The 16196-nt window shown below is 48.0% G+C and overlaps 1 protein-coding gene across 2 annotated transcripts in view; it reads left to right on the plus strand.

Annotated features, from left to right (window-relative positions):
• The window catches only part of FAM219A (family with sequence similarity 219 member A), a 339450-nt gene that overhangs the window by 248388 nt on the left and 74866 nt on the right, over positions 1–16196 (plus strand). For both annotated transcript variants that reach the window (XM_030192852.1, XM_030192853.1), the window contains exon 3: positions 8612–8714. In XM_030192852.1, coding sequence (XP_030048712.1) covers positions 8612–8714 — 103 coding nt within the window. The remainder of the gene's footprint in view (positions 1–8611; positions 8715–16196) is intronic.

The following is a 16196-nucleotide window of genomic DNA, read 5'->3' on the forward strand; positions in this document are numbered from 1 at the left end:
AAGTACAAAACATTCTATGCTGCTTATCCCAGAAATAAGCAGTGGATTTTCCCCAAGTCATTTTAATAATGGTCTATGGACTTTTCCTTTAGGAAGCCGTCCAAACCTTTTTTAAACCCCGCTAAGTTAACTGACTTTACCAAATTCTCTGGCAACTAATTCCAGAGTTTAATTGCACATAGAGTGAAGAAAGATTTTCTCTGATTCGTTTTAAATTTACTACTTAGTAGCTTCATTGCATGCCCCCTAGTCCTAGTATTTTTGAAAAGAAACAGATGCTTCACGTCTACCTATTCCACTCCACTCATTTTATAGACCTCTATCATATCTCCCCTCAGCCGCCTTTTCTCCAAGCTGAAGAGCCCTAGCCGCTTTAGCCTTTCCTCATAGGGAAGTCATCCCACCCCCTTTATCATTTTCGTTGCCCTTCTCTGCACCTTTTCTAATTCCACTATATGTTTTTTGAGACGCGGCGTCCAGAATTGAACACAATATTCGAGGTGCGGTCGCACCATGGAGCGATACAAAGGCATTATAACATCCTCATTTTTGTTTTCCATTCCTTTCCTAATAATACCTAACATTCTATTTGCTTTCTTAGCCGCCGCAGCACACTGAGCGGAAGGTTTCAACGTATCATAGAAGCAGTGAGTGTAATGCAATGTGCTAGCAGTTACTGTGTGCTAATTCACACAGTAGCTGCTTATCACTGACCCCTAAACTGCCAGAGTCAAGAAATACTTCCTTAAATAAAGGGGTGAATTGCCAGTTTTCAAGGTGGAAGGAAGAAAGCATGGCAACCAGTCCAATGGTCTCTCTTTTGGAGTTTAACAAACCATAAAGAGCAAGTGTCAAACATTCTGGTAGTTGGATTAGTCATAGATAAAACTCTAAGCCTTTCCACTTCAGTAGCTACACTACAATAATTATTTTAACCTCTGATTTACTAACAACTGACATACTTTCTTTTAATGAGTCTCTAAGTGCCATCAATTTCCTTTGCAATCTTACTTTCTTGGAGGAATAAGCAACAATCCTTTCAGACTAAGTGCTAAGAACAGTAAGAGGAGCTGGCAGCTTAAAAATGTTACTGATTATTTGAAAGAATTCTCTAGATTTTGTCTTCAGTTTGAAGATTCTACCAAAGTAACTTTTCTTTGTCTATTCAAGGGCTTTATTGTAATGTAAAAAGAAAGACCTGGTCTAGTTTTTCAATGTCCAGCTCAGCAGTGCCGTTCCTAGGGGGCGGACACCCGGGGTGCCCCCCCCCCCAAGTGCAGCACCCCCTCCCGATGCAGCGCGGACCCCCCCGGGTGCACGCCGCTGAGGGAGGGGGTGCCGCAGCGCGCGCCTGCTCATTGTTCCCTGACTTTGCGCGTTCGCTGCAGCTCCCTCTGACCTGGAACAGGAAGTAACTTGCTCCAGAGCAGAGGGAGCTGCAGCGAACGCGCGAAGTCAGCGAACTCAGAGCAGGCGCGCGCCGTGGCACCCCCCAGTGGCGTGCACCCGTGGCGGACCGCCCCCACCACCCCCCCCTTGGTACGCCACTGCAGCTCAGACTGATGCCTTGATCCCTCCAAGGTTTGCTTATTATACTACTACTATTACTTATCATTTCTATAGCGCTACTAGACGTACACAGCGCTGTACACTTGAACATGAAGAGACAGTCCCTGCTCGACAGAGCTTACAATCTAATTAGGACAGACAAACAGGACAAACAAGAGATAAGGGAATATTAACATGAGGATGATAACATAAGGGTTCTGAACAAGTGAACAAGGGTTAGGAGTTAAAAGCAGCATCAAAAAGGTGGGCTTTTAGCTTAGATTTGAAGACGGACAGAGATGGAGCTTGAGGTACCGGCTCAGGAAGTCTATTCCAGGCATACGGTGCAGCAAGATAAAAGGAACGGAGTCTGGAGTTAGCAGTGGAGGAAAAGGGTGCAGATAAGAGAGATTTACCCAGTGAATGGAGTTCCTGGGGAGGAATGTAGGGAGAGATGAGAGTGGAGAGGTACTGAGGAGCTGCAGAGTGAATGCACTTATAGGTCAATAAGAGGAGTTTGAACTGTATGCTGAAGCGGATAGGAAGCCAGTGAAGTGACTTGAGGAGAGAGCTAATATGAGCATAACTACACTGGCGGAATATTTATCGTGCAGCAATACCCACAATTTGTCTGTGATGGAAAGTGCCAATTTCTTTGATTTTATCATATAAAGGTTTAAGTGAAGCAGTAATATTAATTATCCATGGAGCGGCGTGCTTCCCGTGCACTCCGCTCCATGGATAAAGTCTTCTTATCTGTTCCCTTCTCCACTACTGCCAACTCCAGACTTCGCGCCTTCTGTCTCGCTGCACCCTACGCCTGGAATGGACTTCCTGAGCCCCTACGTCTTGCCCCATCCTTGGCCACCTTTAAATCTAGACTGAAAGCCCACCTCTTTAACATTGCTTTTGACTCGTAACCACTTGTAACCACTCGCCTCCACCTACCCTCCTCTCCTCTTTCCTGTACACATTAATTGATTTGATTTGCTTACTTTATTTATTTTTGTCTATTAGATTGTAAGCTCTTTGAGCAGGGACTGTCTTTCTTCTATGTTTATGCAGCGCTGCGTATGCCTTGTAGCGCTATAGAAGTAGTAAGTAGTAGGTTAGTAGTCTCTTGTAACCAGAGCTAATATTGTGATGTCATAATGCCTCAGTCCACCAATAAGAGCCAACCTCATCAGTGATGTCACAATGGCTTGATTGTCCTATACTTGGCTCACTTTTATTACATAGCTCTTTGAGCAGGGACTGTCTTTCTTCTATGTTTGTGCAGCGCTGCGTACGCCTTGTAGCGCTATAGAAATGCTATATAGTAGTAGTAGTAGTCTCTTGTAATCAGAGGTGATATTGTGATGTCATAATGCCTCAGGCCACCAATAAGAGCCAACCTCATCAGTGATGTCACAATGGCTTGATTGTCCTATACTTGGCTCACTTTTATTACATAGCTCTTTGAGCAGGGACTGTCTTTCTTCTATGTTTGTGCAGCGCTGCGTATGCCTTGCAGCGCTATAGAAATGCTAAATAGTAGTAGTAGTAGTCTCTTGTAATCAGAGGTGATATTGTGATGTCATAATGCCTCAGGCCACCAATAAGAGCCAACCTCATCAGTGATGTCACAATGGCTTGATTGTCCTATACTTGGCTCACTTTTATTACATAGCTCTTTGAGCAGGGACTGTCTTTCTTCTATGTTTGTGCAGCGCTGCGTACGCCTTGTAGCGCTATAGAAATGCTAAATAGTAGTAGTAGTAGTAATTTCTAAATATCTTTCTTCCAAATTTCAACGAAGGCCAAAACCTAAAGATTATTTAAATCAGCTGGATTTGCTCCTGTAATGTGGAAAATATAAAGATAGCAGATGGTTACCAAAACTGACACATTCCAATCAATAAATGGAAAATAAAATTATTTTTTCTACCTTTATTTGGTCTGGTGTTTTTTTTTCTAATTATATTGGTCCTAATTTCTGCTTCTTCTTTCTTCTATCTTCTTATTGTGCTGTCCAGGGCCCCATGTCCATTTGACATTTCTTTTCAGTATTCCTGTCGTCCTTATTTCCTCATTGATTTTTCACACAGCTTTGCCCAACTTATTTTCTGCCTCTCAAATTTCATGTCTCTTTCTCATCCTCCAGCCTTCAAGCTCTCCATCACTCACCCTCCCTTGTCAAACATCTCTCCTCTCTTCCCTTCTTCTCCATTCATATCAGGCATCTCTCCTGTCTTCCGTTATGTCCAGTTATCTCTCCCTGATCTTCACTGTCACCTTCCTACATGTTCAGTATGTCCTCCCATCTCCCTTTCCACTATGTTCCACTTGTTGCTCTGGAATTCATTGCCAAAGAATTTGGTAAAAGCCGTTAGCTTAGCAGGGTTTAAAAAAGGTTTGGATACCTTCCTAAAAGAAAAGTCCATAAGCCATTGTTAAGATGGACTTGGGGAAAATCCACTGCTTATTTCTAGGATAAGCAGCATAAAATGTATTGTTTTGGGATCTTGCCAGATACTTAATAACCTGGATTGGCCACTGTTGGAAACAGGATGCTGGGCTTGATGGATCTTTGGTCTGTCCCAGTATGTCAACGCTTATGTTCTTATGTCCAGCATGCCCCCCCGATCTTCCTTTCTACCTTCCTTCCTGCCCAGCATCCCCCCCCCCCCCCCGATTTTCCATGTTCTTCAATTTCCAACATGTCCCCCTGATCTTCCTTTCCACCTTCCTCTATGTCCAGTACATCCTCCCATCTACTTTTCTACCACAGCCATCATCTCCCCTTCCACCCGGCCTCCTCTCCAGCATCTTCTCTTGATGTCTCTTTTCACACTGCCTCCTTTCCAGCACCTTTCACCTATCTCTCCTTCCATTCACCTCCTCTCTAGCATAACATAGTAGATGACGGCAGAACAAGACCTGCATGGTCCATCCAGTCTGCCCAACAAGATAAACTCATATGTGTATACCTTACCTTGATTTGTACCTGCCTTTTTCAGGGCACAGACCGCACAAGTCTGCCCAACAGTATTTCCCGCCTCCCAACCACCAGTCTCGCCTCCCATCTCTGGCTCTGGCACAGACCGTACAAGTCTGCCCAGCAGTATTTCCCGCCTCCCAATCACCAGTCCCGCCTCCCATCACTGGCTCTGGCACAGACCGTACAAGTCTGCCCAGCAGTATTTCCCGCCTCCCAACCATCAGTCCCGCCTCCCATCGCTGGCTCTGGCACAGACCGTACAAGTCTGCCCAGCAGTATTTCCTGCCTCCCAACCACCAGTCCCACCTCCCATCACCGGCTCTGGCACAGACCATACAAGTCTGCCCAGCAGTATTTCCCGCCTCCCAACCACCAGTCCCACCTCCCATCACCGGCTCTGGCACAGACCGTATAAGTCTGCCCTCCACTATCATCGCCTCCCATCTTCCCCCAATCTCTCCTTCCACCCGTCTCCTCATCAGTGTCTTTCCCCGATCTCTCCTTTCACATTACCTCCACTCTATAATCTTCCCCCTATCTCTCCTTTCACATGCCCTTCTCTCCACCACGGTGTGGTAGAAATCAAAAATTGTAGCACATGTCCTGGGAGCTCCAGCACACACTCATCTTTTGGTCCCATCCCCTATGATGCAACTTCTGAATTCAGAGATGGTTGTTTCAGCAAAGCACTCAAGAGGCGCATGTGTCAGCTATTTTTTTTATGCCACCGCTATCCTATTTGGGTGGAAGGTGGGATGGGGAGGGGAGGAGTTGTTAGCTGCTTGTGTCCCAGATGCCGGGGTGGGGTGGAACCTGGTGGCAGCTTTGAAGGGGCAATCCAGTGCGGCAAGCTTTAGATGCCTCTACACTTGAGCACTCTGAGCCCATGCCTCGCTGGCCCTGGTTTCCCTATTCTTTTCCCCTCCCCCCCCCCATGTCCAGCATTTCCCCTCTCCCAACGCAAGAAGGTCTGCTATTTTGCTTCTCCCTCCCTTTTCCCATGTGTTCCTGCATCTCCCCTCTCTCTCTTTCTCTCTCTCTCTCCCCCTTTTCCCCCATCCTGCATTGTTCCTTCATGTCCCCTCCCCCATCCATCTCCTCCCCTCAAAACTGCTCTTTGTCTTCTTCCTGGTGTCCAGCATATCTCCTCTCCCAACCCAAAACTGTGTGCCATCTTTCTTCTCCCTCTCTTGCCGCACATATTCCAGCACCCCCTCCCCTCTCTCTCTCTCTCTCTCCCCCTTTTCCCCCATCCTGCATTGTTCCTTCATGTCCCCTCCCCCCATCCATCTCCTCCCCTCAAAACTGCTCTTTGTCTTCTTCCTGGTGTCCAGCATATCTCCTCTCCCAACCCAAAACTGTGTGCCATCTTTCTTCTCCCTCTCTTGCCGCACATATTCCAGCACCCCCCTCCCCTCTCTCTCTCTCTCTCTCCCCCTTTTCCCCCATCCTGCATTGTTCCTTCATGTCCCCTCCCCCCATCCATCTCCTCCCCTCAAAACTGCTCTTTGTCTTCTTCCTGGTGTCCAGCATATCTCCTCTCCCAACCCAAAACTGTGTGCCATCTTTCTTCTCCCTCTCTTGCCGCACATATTCCAGCACCCCCTCCCCTCTCTCTCTCTCTCTCCCCCTTTTCCCCCATCCTGCATTGTTCCTTCATGTCCCCTCCCCCCATCCATCTCCTCCCCTCAAAACTGCTCTTTGTCTTCTTCCTGGTGTCCAGCATATCTCCTCTCCCAACCCAAAACTGTGTGCCATCTTTCTTCTCCCTCTCTTGCCGCACATATTCCAGCACCCCCTCCCCTCTCTCTCTCTCTCTCTCCCCCTTTTCCCCCATCCTGCATTGTTCCTTCATGTCCCCTCCCCCCATCCATCTCCTCCCCTCAAAACTGCTCTTTGTCTTCTTCCTGGTGTCCAGCATATCTCCTCTCCCAACCCAAAACTGTGTGCCATCTTTCTTCTCCCTCTCTTGCCGCACATATTCCAGCACCCCCTCCCCTCTCTCTCTCTCTCTCCCCCTTTTCCCCCATCCTGCATTGTTCCTTCATGTCCCCTCCCCCCATCCATCTCCTCCCCTCAAAACTGCTCTTTGTCTTCTTCCTGGTGTCCAGCATATCTCCTCTCCCAACCCAAAACTGTGTGCCATCTTTCTTCTCCCTCTCTTGCCGCACATATTCCAGCACCCCCTCCCCTCTCTCTCTCTCTCTCCCCCTTTTCCCCCATCCTGCATTGTTCCTTCATGTCCCCTCCCCCCATCCATCTCCTCCCCTCAAAACTGCTCTTTGTCTTCTTCCTGGTGTCCAGCATATCTCCTCTCCCAACCCAAAACTCTGTGCCATCTTTCTTCTCCCTCTCTTGCCGCACATATTTCAGCACCCCCTCCCCTCTCTCTCTCTCTCTCCTTCCTAGCGGGACTTAATGTAAAATGAATCCTTAGGGGGTCTTTTACTAAAGCTTAGCTCGAGTTATCTGCAGCCCATTTTATTCCTATGGGCCCTGCTGCAGATAACTCGAGCTAAGCTTTAGTAAAAGACCCCCTTAGGTTGTAATCATCCTATAATTTTAGATTGGGTGGAATCTAAATGAAAAAGAAACATTTGCGTTTCTGTAGGAGCTCGTCATAGCAAGGTCTGATTAAAATCTCAGAGGATGATATGCAAGTAAGCCGATGACAAGCAAAAAAGTTAGGCAGAAAGACTTAATGCGTGTAAGTTAGCTGTTTAACCTGTGGATAAAGTTTTTTATTTTTGTTACCTTTGTACCCCGCGCTTTCCCACTCATGGCAGGCTCAATGCGGCTTACATGGGGCAATGGAGGGTTAAGTGACTTGCCCAGAGTCACAAGGAGCTGCCTGTGCCTGAAGTGGGAATGGAACTCAGTTCCCCAGGACCAAAGTCCACCACCCTAACCACTAGGCCACTCCTCCACTGTTGCTACTATTTGAGATTCTACATGGAATGTTGCTATTCCACTAGAAGTCGGCCCTTGCAGATCACCAATGTGGCCGCGCAGGCTTCTGCTTCTGTGAGTCTGACGCCCTGCACGTACGTGCAGGACGTCAGACTCACAGAAACAGAAGCCTGCGCAGCCTTCTACATGGAATGTTGCTAGTGGAATAGCAACATTCCATGTAGAATCTCCAATAGTAGCAACAGAATCTCAATAGTAGCAACATTCCATGTAGAAGTCGGCCCTTGCAGATCACCAATGTGGCCGCGCAGGCTTCTGCTTCTGTGAGTCTGACGTCCTGCACATACGTGCAGGACGTCAGACTCACAAAAACAGAAGCCTGCGCAGCCTTCTACATGGAATGTTGCTAGTGGAATAGCAACATTCCATGTAGAATCTCCAATAGTTTCTATTTTATTTTTGTTACATTTGTACCCTGCGCTTTCCCACTCATGGCAGGCTCAATGCGGCTTCCATGGGGCAATGGAGGGTTAAGTGACTTGCCCAGAGTCACAAGGAGCTGCCTGTGCCTGAAGTGGGAATCAAACTCAGTTCCTCAGTTCCCCAGGACCAAAGTCCACCACCCTAACCACTAGGCCACTCCTCCACAGGACTCTTTGCTCCAACCGGAAGTATGCACATAACGTTGTCAATACAAGGCGGAATGCATAAGGTTTCATCATTACCCAGGAACATCTCCAGCCCCACCTCTGTTAATGCTGCTAAAATCTGATTTAAGAGCAGAAAATTTACCTGTTGAGTAGGGGGAAAGAGAGGGGTTTCAGCTCTGACGATTTGTCCAGCAGCTACTACCCAAAGTTAGTCAGACAAATCTTTTGAATATCTATCCCTACCCCCACTTTCCTAAATAAAGTGCATTCTCTGATTAGACTTAAACATAGAGAGAAAATAGAGGCCTGGTGTTCTCTAAGGGTGCAATTATGGTAATGGTTTTTGTTTGGATAACAAAAAGTGATTTTGTCTTTCAGTTCATCTTCCTGCTGGTTTTATTTTAATGCTTCATTAGTACAATGCAACGTTTTTGCCTCTTACCAGGAAGCTGTGTAACGTTAGATGCATGATTGTCACTGTATTTTGGGATTTATTGTGTGTGTGTGTGTGTTTTCTGTGCAGAGAAGCAGAGAGAGCTGGCCAGGAAGGGGTCCCTGAAGAATGGCAGCGTGGGAAGTCCAGTTAATCAGCAGCCCAAGAAGAACAATGTGATGGCAAGAACAAGGTAAAGGCCTTCACGTTTCAGGAACAGCATCACCCTAGTTCAAAATTGCATGCGCAAATATGGGAGCGCGGTCAGTTTACGTCAGGGGCGTAGCTGCTATGGGGCCACGGGGGCCAAGGCCCCCGTAGATTTGGCCCTGGACCCCCCTGCCAACGTCCCTCTCAACCCCCCCTCCCGCCGCCAACCCGCCGTCAACCTGCGATCTGCAGGGCTTCGTTCTGTTTCTGTGAGTCTGACGTCCTGCACGTTGTACATGCAGGACGTCAGACAGACTCAGAAACCAAACGAAGCAAGAAGACTTCGGCTGGCGGGGGTTGGGGTCCCCCGCCAGCAAAGGTAGGCGACGTCATGGCGACGGCGGGCGGGCCACAGTTGTTGGAGGTGGTTCTGGCGGCAGCGGGAGGTGTCGGCAATGGCGGCGGGGGGGGAGGCTAAAATGTGCCCCCTCACCTCAGCTCTGGACCCCCCTAAAGGCGGTCCAGATACGCCCCTGGTTTACGTGTGTACTTTAATTGATAAATGAGCCAATTAGCGCTGAAATTGGGCACTAATAATCAATTTGCAAGCGCATCGTTAGGCGCCAGAATCCATACAACCCAAGAAGGGGAGTGGCCATGAGAGGGGCATGGGCGGATCGGGGCATTCCTGCAATTTGCATGCAGTTTTATAGAATAAGGGAGCTCCACGCCTAATCTAGTGAACTGGAGCTGAGACTAAAATAAAATAAACAAGAAATTAAATAATTTTTGTTGTTTTTTTTTCCATATCACTTAAGGGCTGATTAAGGGCGCCTTTTACTAACTTGCGGTAAGCACTAGAGCGCACGTAGAAGACTTTTTTACCGAACGTCAGAATAAAGTGGCATTAGTGTGTCCTTAAGCGAGTCATTCCCGCTAGCCAGGGGCGTAGCCAGACTTCAGCGGGAGGGGGGTACAGAGCCTGAGGTGAGGGGGCACATTTTAGCCCCCCCGGCGCCACCGACCCCCCTCCGCCATTGCCGCTGCCACCACCACCACCAACTTAGACCCCCGCCACCGACCCTCTCGACCCCCCTCCCGCCGCCAACCTGCCACTGCCGTCGCCTGCCTTTGCAGGCGGGGGACCCCAATCCCCGCCAACCGAGGTCCTCATCTTCCCGTGCAAGGCTTCATTCTGTTTTTGACGTCCTGCACGTTGTACGTGCAGGATGTCAGACTCACAGAAACAGAACGAAGCCTTGCGCCGTAAGAAGAGGACCTCGGCTGGCGGGGGTTGGGGTACCCCGCCAGCAAAGGTAGATGACAGCGGTGGCGGGGTAGGGTTGGCGGTGGGAGGGGGGTCGAGAGGGTCGTCGGCAGGGGGGTCCAGGGCCAAATTTACGGGGGCCCAGGCCCCCGTGGCCCCAAGTAGCTACGCCACTGCCGCAGGCTAGGGTCATTTTTACTGCCAGGGTAAAATGGCTGATTTTTCTATTTTCCCCATTAATGAGCATGCGCTAATTTTCCTATTAGAGTGTAGCCATTAGCATATGAATCCCTACTGCCACCCATTATGTAGGCGGTAAGGGCTCATGCACTAACCACACACTAATCGGTTAGCGCATGCCATCAGGGGCGGACTAAGGGTGATCCGGGCCCCCAGGCACTGAGGGTGGTCTGGGCACCCCGCCCGGCCGCCGCGCAACACCCCCCCTGCCGTCACAGCCGATGCTTCCGCTGCCCCAGCCCTACCTGTCTGGGGGCCTCTACAGGGGGCATGTTCTTTCCTGCCCGCTGTGCTGCTGCTATTTCTCCCCCCCCCCCCCCCCCCCCCGCCTGCCAACACCGCCGTGTTTTCAAAATGGTGGTTGAGACTTCCCGCGGTAGTCTCGCGGTTCTTGACAGCATCGGCCGCCATTTTTAAAATATGGTGGTGCCGGGTGGGGGGGGAGGGGGAATAGTGGCAGCACAGCGGGATGGGCAGGAAAGAACATGTGCCCCCCGCAGAGGCCATTAGATCGCCAGCAGCACGCCTTTCAAGGTAGGACCGGGGAGAGCTGTAGTATGCGGCATCCGGGCAGAGCCTCTGGGCCCACTAGAGTCTCTGGGCACTCGGGCACTGCCCAGTTGCCTGATTGGTCAGTCCGCCCCTGCATGCCAGAGTAGCTGCATTAACCGATTAGTGCAGAATACACTCTCAGCCCCCAGACCCTCCCCGGTGTTAAAAAATAAATTTTAGTTTTTAGCGCATGGGTAGCATGCGCACATGAAAAAAAATTATCAAGGGACACCTGAGCACACCCCCACGGTAAGCCCTTTTTGCTGCAGTAAGCACGCGTTAGTGCTTATCTCGGCTTACTGCAGCTTAAACGGGCTTACCGTGGGACACACTGAGGCGTCCTGCGGTACTAGTCCATTGTACGCACACAAACCACATGCTCAAAACTGTTAATTTTTCTCTGAAGGAGCATGGCTAGCGGCGGAGAGTGGGCGTGGCAGTGCAAATCAGCACAGCCTCATTACGGCGCACTAATTAGCGTAAGATTAGCGCATGAGTCCTTTGTGCCCACAAAATAGGTGGCAATAAGGGCTCGCGTGCTAATTTTTGGTAATGGTCATGCGCAAACTGTACAGGTAATTTTGCTTCTTTGTATTTGGGGAAATTGATAGATAAAATGTGATTGAGACAAATCTTCCATGCAATTAGTACAAAGATCTTTTGTTAATAATTCATTGCTGAACAACCATTTTTTTTAAAATCAATAATTAATAAAAATGTAGGTTTTCCAAAATTCCTTCTAACAGTCTCCAAGAGATTAGAAGAAGCATTTTACGCTCTTTCATATCTTAACAAGACACCCTCAAAGTTCCTAAGAAAGCCACCCCCACCCTGTTAGACTGTCAATGAAATGCTTGGATGTTTTACTTATATATACTGTCATCTACCACATTTGCTTATTTCCGATCTGACTAAGAAGGGCAACCTTCAAAAGCTAATCAAGAAATGTATTAAGTTATGTCCAATAAAAAAGGTATCATCTTATTTTCTTTTCCATGTTTTGTTTCTATTGATTACCTTTAAAAGTGGACTAACACAGCTACCACACCTCTCTACTGTAAGGCCTTTAAAATTAAAAGTACTTCCCATACTCTGTTGGAATCACATCGACACTTCTGCAATTGTCTTGTACGATCAGCAACTCTGAAACAACCTTCTATTGAACCAGTATGACATTAAGGGGCGGTTATCAACGTGGGCTACCATTAAAACATATTATTTTACCACTAACTCGTTCTGTTTTAGCACAGATTCCATTTTACGCAATGAGACCTAGTTGCTAGTAAGTGGGATTAACAGTAAAATAACAGTGCCTTAACCATATAGCCCATGAAGCTAACTTCCCCTTTATTCAGAAGCATGACCATCTCTGAGAAAAGATGACTAAGGTCACCAAAAACAAAAAAAAAAAATAAGGCTTTCGTGAATTCTGTTAGAGCAAACAGTTTGTAATACATCAGTCCAAACCCCATCCTTTTGTGTGAAAAAAGTAAAAAAGTTACAGAAGTTCAAACATGTATTTATTTATTAGGATTTATTTACCGCCTTTTTGAAGGAACTCACTCTGCAACAGGGTGGACACCCTGGAGGGTGTGAGTGACATGAGGAAGGACCTAGCGAAGTACATAAGTAATGCCATACTGGGAAAAGACCAAGGGTCCATCGAGCCCAGCATCCTGTCCACGACAGGGCACCTGGAATTTTGGATTTTTCCAAGTCCGTTTAGTAGCGGTTTATGGACTTGTCCTTTAGGAAACCGTCCAACCCCTTTTTAAACTCTGCTAAGCTAACTGCCTTCACCACTTTCTCCGGCAACGAATTCCAGAGTTTAATTACACGTTGGGTGAAGAAAATTTTCTTCGATTTGTTTTAAATTTACTACACTGTAGTTTCATCGCATGCCCCCTAGTCCTAGTATTTTTGGAAAGCGTGAACAGACGCTTCACATCCACCTGTTCCACTCCACTCATTATTTTATATACCTCTATCATGTCTCCCCTCAGCCGTCTCTTCTCCAAGCTGTATAGCCCTAGCCTCCTTAGTCTTTCTTCATAGGGAAGTCGTCCCATCCCCGCTATCATTTTAGTCGCCCTTCGCTGCACCTTTTCCAATTCTACTATATCTTTCTTGAGATGCGGCGACCAGAATTGAACACAATACTCAAGGTGCGGTCGCACCATGGAGCGATACAACGGCATTATAACATCCTCACACCTGTTTTCCATACCTTTCCTAATAATACCCAACATTCTATTCGCTTTCTTAGCCGCAGCAGCACACTGAGCAGAAGGTTTCAGTGTGTTATCGACGACGACACCCAGATCCCTTTCTTGGTCCGTAACTCCTAACGTGGAACCTTGCATGACGTAGCTATAATTCTGGTTCTTTTTTCCCACATGCATCACCTTGCACTTGCTCACATTAACCATCATCTAGAGGAATGGACGGATATTTGGCAACTAAGGTTTAATCCCAAAAAATGCAGGGTCATGCACTTGGGTCGCAAAAATCCAAGGGAACGGTATAGTATAGGGGGTGTAGTGCTTCAGTGTGCGAAAGAAGAGTGGGACTTGGGGGTGATTGTGTCTGATGACCATAAAGCTTTCAAACAGGTGGAAAAAGCGATGGCCAAAGCCAGAAAAATGCTTGGATGCATAAAGAGAGGCATGACCAGCAGGAAAAAGGAGGTGATAGTGCCATTGTATAAGTCTCTGGTGAGGCCTCATTTGGAGTACTGCGTGCAGTTCTGGACACCGCACCTACGGAAAGATATAAACAGGATGGAGTCGGTCCAGAGGGCGGCTACGAAATTAGTAAGCGGTCTTGAATGCAAAAATTACAGGGACAGGCTTATGAACCTCAACATGTATACGCTGGGAGAGAGGAGACATGATAGAAACGTTTAAATATCTCAAGGGCATTTATGTACAGGAAGAGAGCCTTTTCCAAATGAAGGAGAGCTCTGGAATGATGGGGCATATGACAAATTTAAGAGGGAATAGGCTTAGGAGTAACCTAAGGAAGTATTATTTCACAGAAAGGGTGGTGGAGGCGTGGAATGGCCTCCCGGTGGAGGTGGTGGAGTCGAGGACTGTTCCAGAATTTAAAAAGGCATGGGATAAGCATGTGGGATCGCTTAGGAACAGGTAGAATTGGGGGTTATAGAGGATGGGCAGACTGGATGGGTCATATGGCCTTTATCTGCCATCATGTTTCTATGAGCAATAGGCAATTACAGCAGTAAAAATACTCAAACAACATACAAAGTATGGCATATTTACTACTTATAATGTCAACACAAAACATAATAGAACATTTTGATTGACAGTAAAGGGTATAAGCAAAGATGGAACATAAAGATAGGTAAGAGAGTAAGAGGGGTTACTAACATCTTAACTTTCCCCAACTGTTCATGGACCCATGATAAGAAAAAATTGGCCATTCTCAACATTTTGGATCTGGTACTGTTGTCACCTTTTCCCAGAGACCGTCACGTGATATTGTAGATGGTATATGGAGACCACTTTTATGTCTTTTGAGCCAGCCAGGATTGGGAGTTTGCCTCTCAACCTAGTGAGTGATATTTTTCTGATTTGTACTGGGTATAAATGTAGCAAAAATTGGATAAGGGGGTATTTATGCTATAGAAGCTTGTGGAAATGAATGTCTTGTTAGGAAAATGACTGCCTCTCAACGAGGTTGACTCTTTGACTATGAATTGTCAGGTTTATGAGGCATCAGGAAAGAGACGAGAACAATGGGAACTGTGTTACAGTCGTTCCATACATGCGTATGGTGTCTGTTTATAACCGCAGTAATGCAATTTTGAATCATGTTTCTTGGTTATAATTAGACTGTGAAATGAGAGAGAAAAGGGAACACGATGTCTCTATTAAAGTAATCAGTACTTGCTACTGATTTTACATAAAAGGACACTGCACTTGGATTTGGATTAGATTAATTACTTGTCTTTTCCAAATCCGTGCTCAAAGCAAGTTGCATATTCGGGTATACTCCGTAGATCCCTGTTCAAGAGAGCTTACAATCTAAGTAGACCTGTAATCAGTGGAGTGTAAATTGACTTTCTCAAGGTCATAAAGAGCATCTGGGGGAGAAGCAGGATGTGAACCTTGGCTTCCTTTGAATTTAGAGGCAGATGCAGCAACCAAACGTAAAAAAATCTAAATCGTTAAAGTCCCTAACGATTTTAAAATAACGAAAAATGCACCAAAAAAAAAAGTCACACATGCTGAGATCGGTATTGAAACGTACAATGTATCAAAGAATCACAATACACATCGTTAATCGGCCCCCAAATCATGCGCAGAGCAGCCAAGCGTTATGTTAGCTGCTCTGCGCATGCCACAAACAGTCAAAACACAGTCAAATCACAAGCACATGGCTCCCAAATCAAAACAAAAATAAAAAAAAGGGTCGGGAGGGGGCAAGGGCGCTCATCAGGAGCGTCCTGTACGGACGGCCTGGCCCCCCCCCCCCCCGCTGCTCCCCACTTTCCGCCGCTCCCCCCACCCCGAAAAAGCAAAATTCAAGCAGCCCCTGCCCCCCTCCCTTCCTCACTACTCTCTCACCTCAGCTCCGCCTCCCGACATCCTCCGTCCTGTGCCCCGCCCCCTTTTGGGGTCGTCGCCGCCATTCCCCTCCTCCATCGGGCCCCCCGCCCTCTTACCGGGCCCGTGCAGCGCCTCTCTCCTCTGTCCGAAGGCGCTGCACGGGCAAGAAGAAAGCTGATGCCTGCCTTCGCCCAGCTTCGATGGCGCGTCTTTCTCCTGCTGCGCCCGCCCCTGTCTGACGTCGGTAACCTACGTAGGTTACTGACGTCAGACAGGGGCGGGCGCAGCAGGAGAAAGACGCGCCATCGAAGCTGGGCGAAGGCAGGCATCAGCTTTCTTCTTGCCCGTGCAGCACCTTCGGACAGAGGAGAGAGGCGCTGCACGGGCCCGGTAAGAGGGCGGGGGGCCCGATGGAGGAGGGGAATGGCGGCGACGACCCCAAAAGGGGGCGGGGCACAGGACGGAGGATGTCGGGAGGCGGAGCTGAGGTGAGAGAGGAGTGAGGAAGGGAGGGGGGCAGGGGCTGCTTGAATTTTGCTTTTTCGGGGTGGGGGGAGCGGCGGAAAGTGGGGAGCAGCGGGGGGGGGGGGGCAAGGCCGTCCGTACAGGACGCTCCTGATGAGCGCCCTTGTCCCCTCCCGATCCTTTTTTTATTTTTATTTATGTGTTTTCTGACGTCCTTTGGACCAATCACAGCGCTTTTAGCTCTGCTAATGCGCTGGGATTGGCTCAAAGTTTGTTTATTTTTTCACTTAATGATTTTTCCTGGCACAGAGCTGTCCTAACGAGTGGTCCAGACCTCTCGTTAGATTTCCTGCCTTTTTCCTGCGTAAAGGCAATCGGAAAAGGTTAGTGCATGTCGTTTCAATGGGGTTTTCACACTAATTGCTCATCT

Source organism: Microcaecilia unicolor, chromosome 2 (assembly GCF_901765095.1).
Source record: "Microcaecilia unicolor chromosome 2, aMicUni1.1, whole genome shotgun sequence".
In the NCBI taxonomy this organism is placed as follows: domain Eukaryota; kingdom Metazoa; phylum Chordata; class Amphibia; order Gymnophiona; family Siphonopidae; genus Microcaecilia; species Microcaecilia unicolor.